This window comes from Yamadazyma tenuis, chromosome 2 (genome assembly GCF_029203305.1).
Source record: "Yamadazyma tenuis chromosome 2, complete sequence".
Classification (NCBI taxonomy): domain Eukaryota; kingdom Fungi; phylum Ascomycota; class Pichiomycetes; order Serinales; family Debaryomycetaceae; genus Yamadazyma; species Yamadazyma tenuis.
Window position 1 is genome coordinate 549,216 of NC_089462.1, and position 19,757 is coordinate 568,972.

General features: G+C 43.7%; 13 protein-coding genes across 13 annotated transcripts; 4 read left to right on the forward strand and 9 right to left on the reverse strand. All coding sequences in view use genetic code 12, as the record gives it.

Annotated features, from left to right (window-relative positions):
• Window positions 1–43: 43 nt before the first annotated feature.
• PSN45_001546 (uncharacterized protein) lies at window positions 44–1,222 on the reverse strand (the record flags this gene model as incomplete). Its single annotated transcript, XM_006689831.1, has 1 exon — window positions 44–1,222. One exon carries the CDS (start codon window positions 1,220–1,222, stop codon window positions 44–46), a length of 1,179 nt encoding a protein of 392 aa, XP_006689894.1.
• A 153-nt stretch (window positions 1,223–1,375) lies between these two features.
• EFM7 (Protein N-terminal and lysine N-methyltransferase efm7) lies at window positions 1,376–2,152 on the forward strand (the record flags this gene model as incomplete). Its single annotated transcript, XM_006689830.1, has 1 exon — window positions 1,376–2,152. The coding sequence occupies one exon, from the start codon at window positions 1,376–1,378 to the stop codon at window positions 2,150–2,152; it is 777 nt and encodes a 258-aa protein (XP_006689893.1).
• A 77-nt stretch (window positions 2,153–2,229) lies between these two features.
• Window positions 2,230–2,796, reverse strand: rps30a (40S ribosomal protein S30; the record flags this gene model as incomplete). The annotated part of the gene is made up of 2 exons (XM_066157680.1): window positions 2,230–2,418; window positions 2,794–2,796. The coding sequence occupies 2 exons, from the start codon at window positions 2,794–2,796 to the stop codon at window positions 2,230–2,232; spliced, it is 192 nt and encodes a 63-aa protein (XP_066013777.1).
• Window positions 2,797–3,051: 255 nt separating this feature from the next.
• PSN45_001549 (uncharacterized protein) lies at window positions 3,052–3,578 on the reverse strand (the record flags this gene model as incomplete). Its single annotated transcript, XM_006689829.2, has 2 exons — window positions 3,052–3,414; window positions 3,471–3,578. The coding sequence occupies 2 exons, from the start codon at window positions 3,576–3,578 to the stop codon at window positions 3,052–3,054; spliced, it is 471 nt and encodes a 156-aa protein (XP_006689892.1).
• A 740-nt stretch (window positions 3,579–4,318) lies between these two features.
• On the reverse strand, window positions 4,319–4,767 carry KRE1 (killer toxin resistant protein; the record flags this gene model as incomplete). Its single annotated transcript, XM_066157681.1, has 3 exons — window positions 4,319–4,323; window positions 4,401–4,415; window positions 4,485–4,767. The coding sequence occupies 3 exons, from the start codon at window positions 4,765–4,767 to the stop codon at window positions 4,319–4,321; spliced, it is 303 nt and encodes a 100-aa protein (XP_066013778.1).
• A 720-nt stretch (window positions 4,768–5,487) lies between these two features.
• Window positions 5,488–6,465, reverse strand: PPH3 (phosphoprotein phosphatase PP4 catalytic subunit; the record flags this gene model as incomplete). The annotated part of the gene is made up of 2 exons (XM_006689827.1): window positions 5,488–6,394; window positions 6,449–6,465. 2 exons carry the CDS (start codon window positions 6,463–6,465, stop codon window positions 5,488–5,490), a joined length of 924 nt encoding a protein of 307 aa, XP_006689890.1.
• A 115-nt stretch (window positions 6,466–6,580) lies between these two features.
• Window positions 6,581–9,142, reverse strand: MCM2 (MCM DNA helicase complex subunit; the record flags this gene model as incomplete). Its single annotated transcript, XM_006689826.1, has 1 exon — window positions 6,581–9,142. One exon carries the CDS (start codon window positions 9,140–9,142, stop codon window positions 6,581–6,583), a length of 2,562 nt encoding a protein of 853 aa, XP_006689889.1.
• Window positions 9,143–9,630: 488 nt separating this feature from the next.
• PSN45_001553 (uncharacterized protein) lies at window positions 9,631–10,683 on the forward strand (the record flags this gene model as incomplete). Its single annotated transcript, XM_066157682.1, has 1 exon — window positions 9,631–10,683. One exon carries the CDS (start codon window positions 9,631–9,633, stop codon window positions 10,681–10,683), a length of 1,053 nt encoding a protein of 350 aa, XP_066013779.1.
• A 46-nt stretch (window positions 10,684–10,729) lies between these two features.
• On the forward strand, window positions 10,730–12,070 carry PSN45_001554 (RING-type E3 ubiquitin transferase; the record flags this gene model as incomplete). Its single annotated transcript, XM_006689825.1, has 1 exon — window positions 10,730–12,070. The coding sequence occupies one exon, from the start codon at window positions 10,730–10,732 to the stop codon at window positions 12,068–12,070; it is 1,341 nt and encodes a 446-aa protein (XP_006689888.1).
• A 52-nt stretch (window positions 12,071–12,122) lies between these two features.
• On the reverse strand, window positions 12,123–15,413 carry PIM1 (ATP-dependent Lon protease pim1; the record flags this gene model as incomplete). Its single annotated transcript, XM_066157683.1, has 1 exon — window positions 12,123–15,413. One exon carries the CDS (start codon window positions 15,411–15,413, stop codon window positions 12,123–12,125), a length of 3,291 nt encoding a protein of 1,096 aa, XP_066013780.1.
• A 232-nt stretch (window positions 15,414–15,645) lies between these two features.
• Window positions 15,646–16,827, reverse strand: PSN45_001556 (uncharacterized protein; the record flags this gene model as incomplete). The annotated part of the gene is made up of 1 exon (XM_006689823.1): window positions 15,646–16,827. One exon carries the CDS (start codon window positions 16,825–16,827, stop codon window positions 15,646–15,648), a length of 1,182 nt encoding a protein of 393 aa, XP_006689886.1.
• A 68-nt stretch (window positions 16,828–16,895) lies between these two features.
• PSN45_001557 (uncharacterized protein) lies at window positions 16,896–17,447 on the forward strand (the record flags this gene model as incomplete). The annotated part of the gene is made up of 1 exon (XM_006689822.2): window positions 16,896–17,447. One exon carries the CDS (start codon window positions 16,896–16,898, stop codon window positions 17,445–17,447), a length of 552 nt encoding a protein of 183 aa, XP_006689885.1.
• A 65-nt stretch (window positions 17,448–17,512) lies between these two features.
• NCL1 (tRNA (cytosine-5-)-methyltransferase ncl1) lies at window positions 17,513–19,567 on the reverse strand (the record flags this gene model as incomplete). The annotated part of the gene is made up of 1 exon (XM_006689821.1): window positions 17,513–19,567. One exon carries the CDS (start codon window positions 19,565–19,567, stop codon window positions 17,513–17,515), a length of 2,055 nt encoding a protein of 684 aa, XP_006689884.1.
• Between the last annotated feature and the right edge of the window lie 190 nt (window positions 19,568–19,757).

Below are 19,757 nucleotides of genomic sequence, written 5' to 3' on the forward strand. Positions count from 1 at the left end.
GAATAGATGCGATGTAGCCTTTCTATAGATATATGCAAGAGGGTTATTTTTCAAGAAGGTAGAGGCTGTCTTGGGCCTTGTTAAGAGCCACCCGTGTCGACCCTTGTTCTGCGAAAAATTGGATGAGGTCGTCTATGTTAGAATGCAATTTGGCATTTTTGGCGATCTCAAGCAAATCGTCGTACTTGTAGTCTACATTCTTTTGCACAGACGGTTTCATAGACGATTTGAAGCTCAGTAAAAGGAGCTGTTGTGTGAGGTCAAGCCTGACGGCAAAAATCTGGAACTCAGATTCCAGGGCCCGCAATATTCTCATCAACTCTTCATGGCTGTCACCGAGAACTGGAGCCTCGATGGTGAGAATATACAAATCATTGAATGAGACGTCATAGGGGAACACATCTGCGATTGAAGTCTGCTCTAGCTCACCGATTGTTTCCTTCACCGGGAACTGTTCGAAGATATCGGACTCGGGCCCTTCAAACCGGGTTCCCTTGTGAAGTATCTCAATGTCTTTGGAAGACGAGAGTTTATTGCACAACTCATCGTGTTCAATGTTAATCGATGGCCAGTCTTTGATGCGAGGCTTAGTTTCCGTATACCCACGCTCCCGGCTCCTGATGGCAAGCGAAAGAGTGTCGTAATAAATAAGTTCTGTTAAATGGTAGCTTCTCTTACTCCCGTGTTTACTACTGAGGGCCTTGATTTGGTACTTGAGGTTTCGGTACGGAAAATTGATCTGACTGGTGGACAGTTCGGAGAGTAGCCGGTTTTTCTGTTTCAAAAAGATGGTGACGGGCGAATATTGGAGAAGTCGTTGGTACCATCTGAAGATGTTTCTATGGGTGACGGAGTTGGGAATGAATTGTCGAGGAGAAAAATGAGCAGCAAACGAGTTGGCCATATTTCCGTAGGCTTTTGAATGTTTGGCTGTTGTTATGGACGAAGATGACGGTATTCGAGCAAGGATAGGCTCATTGGAGCTGTCTTTTGTATTTAATTGAGGAGTTTTGTGCCTGTTATATTCATCTTTGAAGAGGCCTTCCACGTCATAGCTCTCAAGCTTGTCCAAAGGATGGTGCTTCAGGAAAAGTGGCCGTATGAGTTGTTGTTCGATCCTCAGAAAGTGTTGTGACGTTAATTGTAGTCGGTTATGGATAACCTTATTTCTCATAAATTGGGCATTGTTGTTATTACGGTGATTTCGAACACTCGAGTTCATTGTGTCACTCTGCTTGATTATGCAAGCCTCATACACTCGAAGGAACAGTTGCATGTGCTTCGGTAGCCGATTCAAAGCTATCTGGGACATGGTGGTTGTGGGATCTCAGATTCGCGATGGGATATTTTTCTACCTCTACCGCACTTGCAAACCATGTCTGAAGAAGAAGAGATCTTGGACTTGGGGATGTTCGAGGAGCCTGCGGACTTCAGACCCCCGGCCGCCGAACACCACTTTGCCTTGTATGAGCGGGTGACCACTAAAGCCCCTAGCACCATCAATTTGCGCTTGGTGGGCAAGTCTCCGCTCTGGGGCCATCTCCTCTGGAACGCAGGCAAATACACAGCAAATTACATAGATGAGCACGCAGAAGAGCTCGTCCGCGGTAAGCGGATTCTTGAGCTTGGGGCTGCCGCTGCGTTGCCGTCGTTGATTTGTGGCTTGAACGGAGCTTCAGAAGTTATCTGTACAGACTATCCAGATCCTGATTTGATTGAAAATATTCAGTACAACGTCGACCACTGTCAAGAATTAAGTCCACAGGCTGTCAAAGTCAGGGGGTACATCTGGGGAGGTGAAAAGGCTGGGATATATGGAGTGGAAGAGAAGAAGATGGTTTTGGAGGATGAAAAATTCGACTTGATCATTCTTCTGGACTTGGTGTTCAATCATACGGAACACTTGAAGTTGTTACAGGATTGTCGGGATTTACTTAAAAGAGACGGGAAGGTGTTTGTGGTTTTCAGCCCTCACCGGCCCCGCCTTTTGTCAAACGACCTAGAGTTTTTCAAGACTGCCGAGCAGTATGAGTTTAAGAGCGTGCAAAATGACTTGGTGATATGGAAGCCGATGTTTGAAGAGGACGATGAAACTGCCGAAATCAGAGCTCGAGTGTACTCATACTTTTTAATTCCTCAATGGATTGAATAATATCTTTATATTTATATAAAATTATTAGTGGAGACTAATGTAACATGAAAAGTTTTCAAAGGATCAACTTAATGCGCTTATTGGCTGGATGGACCTGGGTTCATTCTTCTCTTACCATTAGTCAAGGTGACGTTAACGAATCTTCTGGTGTACAACAAACGCTTGTAAGCTCTACCCTTTGGCTTCTTGGCCTTTTCCTGTTTTTCAACCTTTGGAGTTTGAGACTTGACTTTACCAGCACGAGCTAAAGAACCGTGAACTTTTCCCTAGAAAGATGTTAGTAACAGGTTTGTGACATTATCGACAGCAGATACTGAGAGACTGGGTGGGAATAGAAAATAAGGATTTTGAAATACAGTCACGAAATTTGGGGTATACCGTTCATCAGGATACAACGGACTCATATGACGACACGAAGTGGGTCTTCTAGTGGTCATATCTCCACTGGGGTGAAACTGGAAGATGTGGCTACTAACACATCATTCACGCAACTTTGGACTTGACGGATCATCACTTCAGTACAGCTATTCTTTTGGGGGAAACGGGTATGGACGACATCCCACTCTTCTCTCTCTCAGAAGATATCCCGTAGTTTATCAGGATATCCAAATGCTTCATTATATTAAACCGTTTCAACATACCATTTTGTCTTAGTAATATGTGTATGGGCGATTAAAATTTTTAAATGGTGGATTTTCTTGGGGCGTGAGGAAATATGGCGGCGGCGCACGACATGTTCCCTGGTGGGGGCCAAGCAGCGTGACTGGGGCATACGCGCACGAGATTATAGGGCGCGCGCCCTTGACTTGCAACCCATACATTCACATCTACATCCACCACCTAGTGCCTCGTATGCGGTTCTAATCAGTATTATCTATTGCTTTTGCTATCATTACACACTAATATTCCCGAATCACCACCACCAAAAGCGTCACCAATACCGCCAAAATTACCCCTATCAATGTAGCCAATGCCTTTCGAGTGGCAGGATAATAATTGTATATGAGAAGGTGCTGCACTTTGAAGTACCGCACGAACCCATGAAGTAAGGTGACGATGCCCAAGGCAATGAAAATCCCACCCAATGGCTTACCATATTTGTGGAACCGATCAGCATCGGGAATGTCAAGGTTCACAAACCTACCTGAGGTCTTCACCTTTGAATTGCTCAGCAACTTGAAGAGTTGAGTGATACCAATGCCTATGGTGATAAAGGAGAGCGATGTTCTGAGCCACGCTAGGAACGTTCGTTCATTGGCCATCTATTTGAGTTAGTATACAACTTGAGGGTAGAAGGTATTTGAATGGAAAAACATACGTGGTCTCGGGCAACTGACCCTTTGTTCTCGAGGGAAATAGACCCTTGGAAGATGGTGGCCGAGCTGAACTCGGGGATGTCGGGCTCGTCAATGGTTTGGTCTGCCATGGTGATGAAGGGGGTTTTGTCGCAGGCGGTTTCACCAAAATGCGATTAGCCAACTGTGGTGCGCCACAAACGTGATATGCAGCAAGAGGCTGCTGGGAGGCTGCTGGGAGGCTCCAGGCTGCGCACGTGACATCTGTTCCCCCCCATGGGTATACTTTTTCCTGGATGTCAGAATGAGGATCTCCGGCTACGCTATAGCAGTAGGGCACAACCAGGTGTCCTATTCGGGGTCGTGTTCCAGGCGAGACCGGCATATCCAATGAGTGCTGCTCTCAATGATTGCATCATCCACTAAACTCTAGGTTTGGACTCTCGGAAAAGGGTTATTAAGATTTGGAGGGGTAGGGATCATGACCCCCACCTGTATACCTTGTTTATTTGCTTATCACACCAAGTGTATTTCTTTTCTTTTGCTCATACCAAGATTTTACGGTTGTTGCAAGCCTTATCAGGAAGTCGGGTGCGGGTCTCCGGATACTTCTGAAAGGTTAATCGACCAGCGGTGAAACCTTGTAACCACCACATACTTTCGAACTCCAGGTGCCTAACCCTTGAACACTTCTCGAACCTCCACCAGCCCTTTGGTAATTAAAAAATATCCATATTTCTTAATGCGGTTTTGATTGTGTCAAGCTGCGCCGATCTATCGGGTTCCGCGCGGAAGCTGCAGTTAAATAACGCACCCGAACCTACAATTTCACACCATTTGGTTCAGTCAATGATTTCTGTATATAGGTAATCTATGCTATTAACTGGTTCATGCTATTATGTCTTGTGTCTTGATGAATAGGGTGTAGATGTAGATGCTTGAAGCTCACATACACAAGAGGAAAGCACCTGCCAAGAGAGGTAAAAAAATTAAGCCTTGGGTACTACCTGAAACTGCCAAGATGGATGGATGGCTACGTCCAGGGCTGGCCCCGTTGGTGGCCGTGATGGTGGTCTGATCGTATGTTCTGATCTGTCCCACCTGCCCAGAAAGTGATCCCAACCCCATGGATCCCGACACCGGCGACGACACTTCCTCGTACATCAGGGTGAATTTTTGGCGGTAGATGGATTGATACGTTGTAAGTTTTCCCGAGATGGTACCAGTGGCCCACACCAAGGTGTTGGTGGTTGTGGTGGCATCAGCATGAACGAAAAAAATCAACTGGAGGGCAAACAATATCGAAATAAACAATCTCATGATGGTGTGGCAGATTTTCAATCAAGGATGCTGCTTTTATTCAAGTGAATGCTAGTACTTGGATTATGCAAAGGAAAAGTAGGACCCGGATGCCTGATTCACACGTTTTTCAACGTCACCGTAAGATTTTGAACGAGTGTAGAAGTTGAACAAAGTTGTCAAGCCGTTGAAAAAAACTTCCTGTTCACCATCGCTATATAAGTGTCACCAGTGTTTGAAATCAAGATGATAAAATAAAAATAAAATAAGCGAAAATCCTGAGTTAGACCTGCATGTATTCCTCTCCTTCATGCACCTCAGACCTTGTTATATTTTGTCAACAGCCAGATTTTCAGCCCTGTCTCTTATATTTGAGTTCCGGATTAACCTCGTCCTTACAATTGCTAACGGCCGGTAGCTGGGCAAACACCTGCAGAGCGGAGACTAACATTAGATCCGAACTGTCGGGTGAAAGTTATTTTAAGCTCCTGTTGTTAACTGACATATAAACACGTCCTCTCCTCTAAGCCCTGTGCTGCACTGTTACGTGGTTCGTGGTGCTGCCGAACCTGGCGTGGTTCATAATTCTGCGCCTAAAATTTCATAGTTGTTAAGGACGGATGCAGAAAAAGGCATTTCGTGTCAGGAATTGCGAGGGTTGGTTATTGTTCCCTAACACAGTGGAACACCACGGTGTTTGAGTTTACAGTACCAGCCCTCAAATTTCAAGTACATGTAGCCTTAAATAAAGTAATCAATGGTAGGCTTCTTGGAAGGGATAGAAGAGATTTCTTGGTTGGTGGACGCCTCGAAAACCTTATACTGTCGGCCCAATGCGTTATCGATGGCTAGCACCAGGGCAATATTCCCACACCGGTAACAATAATTAGGAGCAGACCACACCGTTACCAATCTCTTATCAAACATTTCCTTATATCCTTCCATTACAAGCTGGTGGGCCCGAGCTATCAACGAGACGCCGTTGGTGTGAGAAAACTTCTTGACTTCGTTGTACCCGAATAAAAACCCTGCCCCTCGAGGGGAAATCGACCAACTGGGCACATCTTCTGGATCCGACCAAAGCAAATCGCACATGGCCCCTTCGTGAGGAACTTCTTGTTTCCTATTGATCACACGGATCTGATCGATCTGATCTATCATCGGGCTCAAGCCCCCGTGGACACAGAAAACCCCGTCTTGACCGCCTATCATCGCTCCCAAGGATAAATAATCAAACACCTCACAACAGTACCTCCACACATTGACACTGCCATACTTGCGGAGACACTCGTCGTAGAACCCGTAGACAGTTGTGATCTGTCGGGTCTCATGATTGCCTCTGATGAGGGTGATGCGGTCAGGGTACCTCACTTTGAGCGCCATAAGCAAGAGAAAACTCTCTAATGAGTAGAATCCTCTATCCACAAAGTCTCCCAAAAAAAGGTATTGGGTAGACGGACACTCGCCACCTGTTTTGAATAGCGTCAACAAATCATGGAGCTGCCCATGGATATCTCCACAAATGGTTATAGGTGTATCTAGGGCTTGCACGTTTCCCTCTTCAATGAGAATTTCAATAATCTTATTGCATAACTCTTCCACATCCCTTTCGGGAATTAACTTGCACTCCTTGACACGCTCGATTGTACTGGTCAAAGGTTAGTATAAAGCGCTCGGTATATTCAATTGGGTGGATACTTACTCGTCCAAGTTTAACATTGAAGCTGCGTACTTTTTTCTGGAGCCTCAAAAACGCGTACTGTTATCGCTAACATTTATTCCTAAATCACAATCTATATTACACATTTAATTCGTATACGCTCTCCATAAGCGTCTAGCTCCTCCTGGTGGGCAATGTATACTTCATGAAGGCACGTTGCAACTTCTTCCGTACCGTCACCTTTTGTGCTCCCACAAAACTATCGATACTCACCTTGATGGCCCGATTCAAATCACTTTGACTGACAAAATCACTCAACCTCATCTTGGCAAATGCTTCTGCAATTCTCAAAATACTTTCCAAATGACGAACCGTGATAGGGAAGGACTCAGTGGCAAGCGATTCTCTTCTCAAGTCGGCATATACCTTGGCAACCTTGTCCATATCCATTTGGTGTAATTTTGGATGAACTTTGGCTCTGGCATAAGCAATATATTTGCCTAACAATTCCTGGCTGATTGGAGAAATTTCCTTTTCTTTCTGCTTGTTGACCTCGGCAAGACGTCTTTGTCTCGAACTCTTACTAGGAGTATCGATTTCCATAACTTCATCGTCTTCACCCATGAAATCATCACCAAGCTCAGTGTTGGGATGTGATCTCATATGAGAATCAATGACGAAACTCGCCAATCTTTCATCCAGCTCTTCATTCACGATGTCTCTCACCACACACAAAATATCGAATCTCGACAAAATTGGTTCTGTCAAGTCAACGTTCTGTGATAAAGTCAATGTCGAATTGTACTTTCCTCCGTTAGGGTTAGCAGCTGCAACGATCGAGCATCTGGCTTGTAAAGTGGTGACAATACCGGCTTTGGAAACAGAGATACTTTGCTGTTCCATAGCTTCGTGAATGGAGGTTCTGTCTTGGTCGTTCATCTTATCAAATTCATCAATCAAACAAACACCTTTATCTGCCAAAACCAAGGCACCACCTTCCAAAGTCCATTCGCTAGTTAATGGGTCTCTTCTGACAGAGGCTGTCAACCCGACGGCAGATGCACCTTGACCAGTTGCAAAAACAGCTCTGTTTGCAATTTTTTCGACATACTTCAAGATTTGTGATTTGGCAGTACCGGGATCACCCAATAATAACACATTAATATCACCTCTAATGGAATGCTTACCATTGATGTCTTTTGGAACACCGCTGAAAAGAGAACACGCAACAGCAGTCTTGATGTCTTTATGTCCATAGATAGAAGGGGCCATGGACGAGATGATCTTATCGATGATACCTCGTTCTTGACTCAACTTCCTGAATTCTCTTTCCTCTTCTTCCGAAAACAAACTCATATTCTGGTTTGAAATTTCCTTCTTGTTGATCGAGTTGGCTTCAATAATGGTAGCGAACACTGGGAATCCACTCTTAACGTTTAAGTTACCATCATAGTTGTTCTTGTAAATACCAGTGACCTCGACTTCTTCACCGGGTTTAGCTGTATCGACTAAGTCACTCAACAAAATGATTTCTCTATGTCTAGGTAATCTACCAGCAGGTACTGACCCAGGCCTTTCCTGTAATGTGATTCTTTGGTAGTTTCTGTATAAGGTTTTTTCGCTGTTGATTTTTAAAGGTCCCTTGGACTGACAATTGGTACAGAATGAAATCTTAACTTCAGTATGCGATTCTTGAATAAACGGACCCAAAACAGCACCACACTTGAGACAGTCGAACTTGACGTACTTCAACTGAGGGAAAACACTGGTTCTTCTGGTAACAACCCCATTGATCTTGATCAAGTTATTCAAGTTGCTCTCTCTCAAATCTCTTAAGCTCATCAAGTTGGGGAAGTTGATGATTCTAACGTGGATTTCTTGGTGAATTTGCGAATAGTTAGGGTAGTGCAATTCAGTGGCTTCCATGGCAACAATGTCAAATATTCTTAACACTTCAGCAGGGGAAGTGGCCAAAAATAATGCCAAAATGGCTTTGGATTCAGCCAAGTGGTCGTAAGACACTTCCAACGATTCACTGTTAACTTCACCCAAAGATCTAATTCTGGCACCATACACGGATCTACCCTTCTCATCAGTATATTCCAAGAGGAAAGATCTCAATTCTCTAGCAATGGACCGAGAAACCGCAGGTTGCAAAATCCATTCGGTGATGCTAGGAGCCTTAATGTCACTCAAGCTTTCCAAAGATAACTCTTCGTTGAAAGGGTCAATTTCTTCGAGCTCGTCCATGCCATCGCCTTCTTCTTCCAATTGACGTCTTCTTCTTCTTTGAATAGGCAACCCGTACTGGTCCAACCTTCCTTCATCGTCGCCATCATCGTCTCCATCCAAAAATGCCTGGCTTCTGGACCGGCCACCTCTTGACATTAATTCGTCTCTTCTGTTCAACTGGTTGTCGATTCTTCTTCTGGTGGCAGCGTCCAACTCTTCGTATTCTTCATCATCGATGTTTCCATCTCCCAAGTCGTACTGGTCTTGAGCCTCATTAATTCTGTAGTCACCTTCAATGTTCTCCATCAAATCCTCTCCGTCTTCTTCGTCACTAGGATTTAAATCTTGTATATCATCGTGGATTTCCTCTTCTTCATCTTCAAAAGGCCGCGAGGGTGAAGAGGGAAGAGGTGGAGACGAAGGGATGGGTGATGAATGGTCACTCAACACCTCGTCATCTTCATCTACTTGTCTTTTTCTAGGGTTTCGTGTTGGACTTGACATGATGAATGTTGGAGTTGTACAAATGAGATAAATGTGCCATATATCAAGTGCGCACTACGCGATAATTTTTTTCCACACAACGCGTCTAATAAATTATCCTAATTGGGTTAATTAATGTTATGGCTTGGGAGGACACGACTATCACTTAGGCATTTTGAAAGGGGAAGAATGCCTAGCAGGTCTTAGTTGTGTGCTGGTAGTGGGAGGCCCGCCCGGGAGAATGAGAGCTGTTATGAAATTGTTTTTAGTAACAGATTTTGTAAGACTATAGCCACCCATTCCTAAGAACCTATCTCCTAACGTCTCTATCCCCAGTCTCATGTCTTCTCTTGGTATATCATGGTGTTCACGACTAGTGTAATTCCTTCTGTTGATTATATTTGTTATGGTTCATTTTTGTTCTGTCTCAAATCCCTCTCATTTCTGCGAAACTCACAAATATATAAAGGCTCAATTTAGGCTACAGTGAAGTTCTGACCAATAAAACTATGCACCTTCACAACGTCTCATGGTTGCTTTTATCGCTATTCGCAGTAGCCACCGCTGACAAAATTAAAACCACTAACGACACTTTGCTCAACGCTAACCTGGTTAAGGCAAATTTTGCAGCCACTGAGAACCAAACTCAGGTACCACCTCTATCATGGAAAGAGCTCATCACAAGCTTTTTTCACGATCCCAAACCCGTCACCAAGAGACATTATATCCTCGACAGCCACTTCAACCAAGTTAAATATTTTCAGACCATGGACGATTTCATCACGTCCACCTACTTCAAAAACCCCAAGAGGCCCGACCAAGTTTATGCCAAGATCAATGAGACCGAAAGTAATTCCCTCTTCTCGGTGGTATCTTATCCTACGGAGAAGAAAACAGGCAACATAATTGTGAGGGAGGTCTACTATGGAGAGCCAAAGTCTGCATCGATTCTAAACCAGCCCATCACCAAGTGTGCTTATTCTCACAGTCCTCTTGCTTCGGTACAAATCAGGAAGAGTAACTCATTTTCCCGTGCGTTCGAGCATGTGCATGGATTCCAGGTTTCAGCTAGTTATTCACTCAATATTATGGATGTGTTAACTGCCGGCCTTCTGAGCATTATCGATAATGTTTTGCCGGGACTCGCAAACCTTACCATTGGCTTAGGGGTTTCCAGTGAGATTGGAAAACTGTATTCTACGTCTCGTTCGTTTGGGGGAACAGTCAACTGTGGATCTGGAACCAGTGATTCCACCCAGTTGTTTGTCAGTATCCGATACGTATACTATCCCAACGCCAAAGTCCGGTACCGGGTGTATAGGACCAAGGGCCGTTTTTCTGGGTCGTCTGCCAAGTTTGTTGAAGCTTCTCCCTGGGAAAAGGCATACAGCTCTGAGTCCCATTCCGAGTATGGAGTAGTCGTCTACGATAATAGCCATGGGACCGAATACGCGTGTGTAAACGACCCCAAGTACTTACAGTGTGATGATGAGGTGAATTTCAAAGTGTTTGATCCTCAGTATGATCCGGTGGAAGGTCTTCACTATGCGCTCCAAGTTTAGTTATCGCGACCTGAAAAAATCGAAATTCATAACCTGTTAGATCAAGATGAAAGACAATGAATCCAATGATACTGGGGGTGCGGATGATAAGGTGACGACGGCTGTGGCCTATATTGAAGAGCAGGATGAACTTGAAAAAGAGGCCAAGGAATTGATGCCATATGAGCCCAATGAGTGTACCTTCAATCAGGGGCCGCTTCGCCAGCCTGTGTTTGCGTGTTTGACATGTTCAAGAGACAATAACGGCAATGCTATTGGAGTATGTTATTCGTGTTCCATCCAGTGCCACTCATCTCATGAAATAGTTGAGTTATTCTCCAAGAGAAGTTTTGTGTGTGACTGTGGTACAACTCGAATGTCCAAGTCCTTCAACGGTGCCTGTAAAGTCAGGAACAAGATAGACCATAGTGATGAATCTTTTCGACCACGGACCGGTTCTTCGTCTACACCATCGCATCGGTCATGGGGCAGTGTGAGTAATTTGGACTCGCCTGCTGAAGACGTTCCAGGATCTAATTCCTATAACCACAACTACAAGGGCTTGTTTTGCAGTTGTGAGAAACCCTATAATCCTTTGGAAGAGACTGGGAATATGATCCAATGCTATTTCGGATTTGAGTGTGGTGAAGACTGGTACCATGAAGATTGTATTTTGGGCTACACAAAGGAAGCTTTGAGCAAGTCCAAAGTCAAACCTGAGCCTCTGAATCTATTGAACAATCTCCCCGAACCTGGTGATGAGGCTGCTAATGACATTCTGGTGAATACTACATCCGAGCCAGGACTTGAGAGAGTTGTCCCACATTTTCCCAATCTCGAAGATTTCGATGTATTTTTATGCTGGAAATGTGTGCTGGTGTTCTCCAAAGTATTTGATACTCTTGAAACTCATGGTGATATTGTTCTTTGTTCATTACCACACTTCAAAGACGTAAAGTCTGAGTCCGAATGGGAAGCGTTGTTCGCTCAATATAAGGGAAATGACGAAGGAGAACCAAGTTCCAAGAGAATAAAATTGGAGAGTTCAACCTCAGTGGTGCCTAAGCTGGTGTTTTTTAAATTTGACTTCAGAGATAACCTCAAGCAGCTTAAAGACACAACCACAGACGATAAAATCAAGAACTTTTTGATCAATCATGACTATCTTTACGAATCTGATCCCGTCTATGAACCCCCAGAAGATGACGAGTCTTCATCTACTCTCGAACTCGGAGCTGATGTACTTCTGTCTTTACCCAGAGAACAAGCTGTTGAGGGGTTACAAGCTTACAATCAAATTAGATCGAAACTTAAAGACTTTTTCAAACCGTTTGCCGAACAAGGTAAGGTTGTGACTGAAAAAGAAGTGAGAAACTTCTTTTCTAATATCAAGAAAGAGGACAAATGACACGAATAATATATATATATGTATAATGAATCTTATTTACAAAGTTATGATTTCAGGCTGCAGCAGAAGCAATTTGTCCTCTTGAAGACGTGGAAGACCTTTTATTCTTCTTCTTTTGATCCAACTTGGCGAATTCTTCCTTCCAGACATTATTACATTCTTCCTTAGAGACATCTGGGAAAATTCTGTCGAATACTTCTTGGTACCATTCAACAGGGACGAACGTAACACCTTCCTTAACTTCTTCTGGGATTTCTTCAAGCTCGTTTTCAATATCCTTAGGGAAAATGATGGTATCACAGCCGTATCTCTTGGCACCTAAAGTCTTTTCTCTTAATCCTCCAACAGGTAACACTCTACCAGTAACTGTGATTTCACCAGTCATGGCAATGTTTGGTGGTAAGGACCTGTTGAGGGCCAAGGATACCAAAGATGATGTAAATGAAATACCAGCAGAAGGACCGTCTTTTGGAATAGCACCATCTGGGCAATGAACATGAACGTCTGCAGCTTCAAAGAATCTGTTTTCTGGGAAGTTCTTAACCATGAACAGCTTAGTGAACGAGTAGGCAATGGAGGCCGATTCCTTCATAACTTCCTTCAAGCTACCAGTAACATGAATACCAGCGTGTCCAGATCCTGAGCCTATTGAATGGGTCAAAATGGACTCAATATACAAGGCATCACCATTACCAGAGGAACTATAAGCAAGACCCGTGGCTACACCTGGAGGTGGAATGTCATAAACACGATCTCTAGTATAGATTTCGGGTCCAACATAATCTTTCAAGTTTTCAGGGGTGATCTCTAACTTAATTTCTTCTGGAATCTTGAGCTTTTCAATCTTTTCTTCAGAACCCTTCTCAGTATCCACTTCCTTGATATCATTAGGCTTGATATCTTGAGGATTATTCAAAGGTTCGTCGATATCGACAGCTGGAGCACGAGCTGCGTTAGCATTTATGGTTTCTTTGGAAGAAGATGCAGCTACCACAGGTTCACTGGCTTGTGTTGATTCTTTAGGAGCAACAGTAAGAGGTTCATTTGGACCAGAGCTGGCTGATGTTGTTACAGCTTCCTTGGATGCTTCTGAACTGGCTTCTAATGGTGAATCTTCAAGCTGTTCAGCAATCTTGAGAGAAGCTTTACTGAAGATTCTAGTCACCAACTTCTTGACGTTTCTAAGGCCACTTTCACGACAATATTTCTCAATTAATCTCTTGATTGTTGCATCAGGTATAGCGACGTGGTTTCCTTCGAGACCTGCCTTCTTTTCAGCATCTGGAATTAAATGTCTCTTGGCAATCTCGAGCTTTTCGTTGTTGGTGTAACCATTGACGTTAATGATTTCCATACGATCTCTCAAAGGAGCAGGAATGTTCCCTAAGTAATTGGCAGTACAAACAAACAACACTTTGGACAAATCAACTTTAACATCAATATAGTTATCCACAAAAGCATTATTTTGTTCAGGGTCCAAGATTTCCAAAAAGGCAGAAGCAGCACCTCCACCACGACTCAAATCCAACTTATCAATTTCATCAATAAGCATAAGAGGGTTGGAGGTTTTGGCTTGTTTCAAGGCAGAGATAATCCGACCAGGAATAGAACCAACATAAGTCCTTCTGTGTCCTTTGACTTCATGAACATCTTGAATACCACCCATAGCAATTCTGACATACTTACGGTTCAAAGATTCTGCAATGGACTTGGCAATGGAAGTCTTTCCAGTACCGGGAGGACCTGCAAGACACAAGATCTTACCATCCACCTTACCAGAAATCTTACCCATTGAGATGAATTCCAAAATTCTTTCCTTGACATCCTTCAAACCGTAATGGTCCCTTTCCAAAATTTTTCTTGCTTCCTTGATATTGAAACTGTCCTTTGAGTAAATTCCCCAGGGAATAGAAGTCAACCAATCTAAGTATCGTTCACTGACACCTAATTCACTAGAATGCTCATTTTGATTTTCCATTTTGGCTCTTTCCGCATTATAGGCTTCCATAGCTTCTTCTGAAAGCTTCAAATGTTTCAATCTCTCATCAAACTTGTGAGTCTTCTTATCTTCTGACTCAGCGATTCCTGCTCTTTTCTGTAATTCCTTGATGAACTCCTTGATAAATAACTTGGTTTGAAATTCATCAGCTTTACTACTCAAGTTATGGATAGTGTTTTCTTTGATAAGATTAGCTCTCATTTCCACTTTCAATAATTCCAAAGCTTTGGATAACCTCTCTTCAATATCCACCGTCTCCAAGATCTCTTGGATCTTCTTTGGATCACCGTGAATGGTAGAACCAACAAAATCAGCAAACTTGGGTGGATCGCTAACAAGCTCAGTGCCTTCCTTGATTTGAAGCTTTTCCAATGGGTTTTTGCTGCCCATTTTACTCAACAAGGTCTTGATTGCTTCAATAAGAGATCTGATGTCAGGCGATTGGGAATCATAAGGCTCATCTTCCATAGGTCTGACCGTGGCATAAGATACTTTCAAATCCTTTAAATAGGAGGTCGAAAACTTATCCATGTCTATTGAATCCTTCTTTTCGCCAGGTGCACTAAGGTCCTCCAACTTGATTCTCTGTAAAGGATATCCCAAAATATTAAACGTTCCGGGACGTGGGGAAGTGTGTCTGATAATTTGACAATGAACACCGACGTCGTACACCGAATCTCTGCTTTGAATGATATCAGTATCACCCTTATCTTGGTCCTTGATATGAAACAATACAAAGTATGGTTCTCTCTTGTCGATGATGGTGTAGATGGACCTTATCACTTCTGGATCAGTGATGTTGATGGCAAACGGACGTCCTGGAAGTGGGGGTCTGTCTTTCATAGGGATTGCTAACAATGGCGGATATACCCCGGTCTTTGGATCTGCTTCCATTGACTTGTCACCATCATTTCCATATCCATTTCCATTGCCACCACCACCAGAAGCACCACCGGCGGATGTTGGGGTGATGGAGCTTGAAGCTGGAGTTACAGTAGAATCTTCTTCGGAAACAGATTTGTCGAGATCTTCTTCTTTGTTACCCTCGTCCTTCTTGATCTTATCATCAACGTCGGACTCTTCATCCTTTTTGATTTCCTTGCTATTGTCATCTTCTTGGGGCTCTTCCTTCTCTTCGGGAACAGTTTCACTTTCTTCAGACTTGAGCAACCATTCTATGTCCCGAGGAAACTGATTTACCGCAAATGGCTTGTAGGCGGATGGCGAGTATGGAAGTTTGGAAGAATAGTCGCCGGACACCAAGGAAGTGGCAAATCTGACGCATACCTTGTGGTGGGTAAGTGTCCGAGAGAGAACCGTGAAGTTACCTCTGGCTTTAATCATCGTGAATTATTAATTAAACTAGACGATCAGGTTGCAGTGACTACTATTAGTAATTGTGAATTGAGTGTCTTTTTGGTGATTGATGCGAACCCGAAAACGGTCAACTTTGAACCATTATTAGTGCGAAGGTCGGCAAGACCAAATGTGTGGTGCTACGTTTAAATAGATGGTTGTAGGCCTATAAGAGGTTGTAAATGGCCGTGTATCATGTATTAAGTATGGAGATGGACTTTTAAGTGATCTTGAACACCCGTCTCTTCTTTTTTTCGAAGGTGGTGGTGGTGCTGGTAGAAGCTTTCGTCTTGAAGTTGGGCGATTCATCTGCACCTTCGGCGAAATTACCTTCTTTGTAGTAGTCGAGAGAGTTGGCTCCATCCTGATCTAGATTCAAGCCTTGACTGAGACTTTGAGTTCGACTTTCAGCAAAATTTAGTCTTTTTGACTGTTTGCGCTTTCCAGATGTATTAGAGGCACCAGCTACAGTTGAGTTGGCACTAGCATATTCTTCGTCTTCGGATGCATTGTTGGAGCTATCCACGTTGGAGTTGGCGGTGATCACTGTGATATTCTCGCTATCGTCACCCATTATAGAGGTAGAGTTGGCATCGGGGCCTTCTTTTTCTTCCATAAGAATGTTCTCTTTCCCTTCGTTATTCAGTACTTTACGCAGCAGCGTGGTACTAAGCTTGACTTTGCCGTTGAACAACGTTCCATACCCAGATTCGTCATTACTAGAGTCTGATTTATCGAAATTCTCCACAAATGACATCCGGGATGGAGACTTGTTGGGCAGTGGTGGATCATATAGTCCCTTTGTTGGAGTCTCGAGAATGCTGCGGGTGGGCTTGGTTTGTCGCTTTGGTACCTGAAGTTGTTTCATTGTGTTTGAAGTCATGTACTTACCTCTTCGTTCGGTATTTTGGATAGGAGACACGAGCAACGGGTTTCTCACGGTGGTCTTATTAAGCGAGTTAAGGGTCGGGCTGAGAAAGCTCTTGGTGTCTAAAGCCCTGCTCAAGTATGGGGAGGTTGAATACGATAGACTGGTTTGGGGTTTGAGTTGAGGATGTTTGGTATTGTAGAACAAATTGGATGAGCCTTGAGAAGAGCCGGGGCGTTTGAGTTGTTGCTTCAACTTTGCGATCTCCTGCTTGAGCTTGTCGATTGTGGCCTCATTAATCTTATCCTTGGTATTCCATTCTTGTTTTAACTTGTTTATTGATAACTCATAGTTCAAGCACTTTTGGTTGAGGTCCTCAGAAGTCCCAGAGGGAACGGGTGCTGAACCGGTCTTCCTCTGGGACAACCCAATCACGTGCATCACTGCCAACCGTATTAGCTGCTTTCTATCGGCATCCTGTTCTTCGAGGGCATCAAGCGCTCGTCTCTTGTGATAATGATTTTGAATGTTCATGTTCTGTTTGTAAACAATAAATTGTATCAGTTCGCGTTTTCGAACTATTTCTCATCGCCTTCTGATCCATGCATCAACATAGTATCTATGAGGTGTGTAACGATCAGTTCGTCCAGAACCGAATTGTGGACGATTCAGTCAAGAGAAGAAATATACAAGGTGTCAGCGTGAAGAATCACACGGTTGTGGTGGATCTCGACAAGTACCGTGACCCACTCGAAGACATACTTCGAACCAAAGGAGTATATGTTTCACCAGACGAGATGTTTCGGTCGCTGCCCAACATGGTGGTAGATGTGCCGTTCCAGAGCAGAGAAGAATTTGAGGACTTGGAGCTTCCTGACTCCGAGTTGTTGAAGGTGCTTCATTATTATGTATCCAATCGGCTGGCTAACCAAGGTTGGAGACTCGAGAAGAAGTTGGATGAGACGGCTTTGTTGGCATTCGGGATGTTGGTAGAGAAATGGGCCGATGATATTGTTGATGAGAACGTTGCACGAATGTTCATTGAACAGCAAACTCGAGATAACAAAAGATTGCCTGTAGATGGAGATGAGGTTGAAGATGAGACTGCGCAAGACGCAGAAGTAGTACAAGAGGCACTAAGGGCCTACGAATAAGATGATTTTTGCAACGAAGACACATGACTTAGTACGGCTATAATATACAAGGTTTCATAGATGATTTATTTGGCTTCTGATGCTTCTTCAGGTTCTTCTGAGGCAGTGACACTGGCAGCTTCGGCTTCTCTACGGGCCAATTTATCTTCTTCTGCTTTTCTTTGGTAGATGGCTTCTTTCCCTTCATCTTTGGCAGTGGTGGCGATGTTGAAGAGTCTCATAAGTAATTCTTGAGTATCCTTTTTATTCACCATCAAGTTTACGTTGGCCTTACCCTTCCATAAAGGCAAAAATAAGTCTTCTTCATTTGGACCATCTCTCTTCACCGTCAAAAAAACACATCCTTCTCCAAACTGGTCAAGCTTATCGGAAAATTCCTTGTCGATGTTGGTGTCTCTGATCACACTAATCTTTGGGAACGCTTCCTGGAACAAAAACTCTAACAACTTCAAATTACCCGACACTTGCCTGGTGTCGGTCAAGTAAGATCTGAGAGTCACTAAAGACTCGTTTTGAACTCTCCAAGCACAGTTACCAGTATCGTTTCTCTGGGCCACAAACAATTTGATCCCACCGTGAATAAGCTTTAACTTTTGGTCTTCGATGGTCAAGATCTCCTTGACAATAGGAGAAACATAGTAAATGGTTCTCAAAGGTTCTCCGGTGGCGTTTCTCACAAGAGTACAGTCCTTAGGGAACTCCTCTTTGAATCCATAGAATGGCCAGCACTTTTCTAATTCTGGATGCTTTGGATCGAGGAAAATGAACGGTTCTTCGTTAGCATTTCTTGGTAACTTTTCCTTCTTCTGAGGTGCTGAATCACCATTGGCACCATCTTCCACCTTTTGTTTCTTAGCAACTGGACCTTCTTCAGAAGCTCCGTCTGGGTTGACCTTCTCAAACACAGCGATGAAGAAACCACCGGTGTTTTGTAAATGAGGGTAGACTCTAATGCAGTTTTCCAAACCGAATTGCTGAGCTTCTTCTTCAGTAGGAGCGAAAGCGGTTTCGGGAATTCCTTCTGCACCTTTTTCTTTCAACTCCATATCCTTTCCAAATACCTGCCAGTTGCTGAGACCTTGACGCCTAACAAGACCTGGCAATTCGTCTTGACAGTTAACAACCTTGATTTGGGTCCCCCATTTTCTCAAAGCAGATGCTACAACAGCCTCATTCTCAACAGGTGACAAGGAGCAAGTGGAGTACACTAATCTTCCTCCCTTCTTCAATAACTGTAATCCTCTGCTCAAAATGTTCACTTGCAAAGAGTGCAACCCCAAGCCGTTTCCAACGGTAAAATCCTTCCAGACATTAACATTCTTTCTCATAGTACCGTCACCAGAACAAGGAACATCACAAAGGATTCTGTCAAACTTGAGGAACTCGTTCGAATTATTGAGCTTGATTCTTGGGAATAATTGGGCATCATGGTTAACAACCACAAAGTTGGCAGAGTTTAATCTCTTGACCTGATGAACCAACATATGGGATCTCTTGTAGTCTGAATCATTGGCCAACACAAAGCCGGTGGGCAATTCAGTTTCGTCGTTGGCATGCAAGGCTTCCACCAACTGGGCAGTCTTGGAACCAGGAGCAGCACACATATCCAAAACCGCGTGATGAGGTTTGATGTCCATTAACAATGGAGGAATCATCGACACAGCTTCTTGTCTACTGATGTTTCCCACCTCAGTTTCCAAAACCAAAAACCTCTGGGTGGCAGCAAACTGCTCATTCTTTCTGATGACGGTTTTGGGGACATCTAACTGCCATCCCAACTTATTTGGATAGTACGACAAGTTTCTAGGTGCCAACTTAACTCCTTCAAACTCGGTGTCTTGCAACTTGGACACATGATTTTCGATGAAATTCTGGTTGATCTCATTAGCATGAGCTCTGGACCCGGTGACTCTGAATGTCAAGGGCAAGTTCTCCTGACAATGTTTCTTAAACGTATCCCACTCATCTTCGGGAACGATCTTCATTGCCTTATAGTAGGCTTCCCATTTAGCATTCTCCCTCTCGACTTCGGTCCAGCTTTCGCTTCTCTTATTCGAGCCTGAACGACCGCCGAACTTCTTTTGGCCACCTTTGTTTTTTCTAAAGTTCTTTTTTCCCATCTTAACTGGTTTCTGGTGCTATCTTTCACAAATTTTTTCGCATCTCATCTGCAGCAGTGCACGCAATTGTGGATTTGGGGTATAAACTGACCCATTTGACGAATTTGCTTTGACGAGTTTTGGAAGTGTGTTGAAGCCTGTTTCAGTTTCTTACTTTGTCAAAGTCGACTACTACTTGATTCTTCTGCAG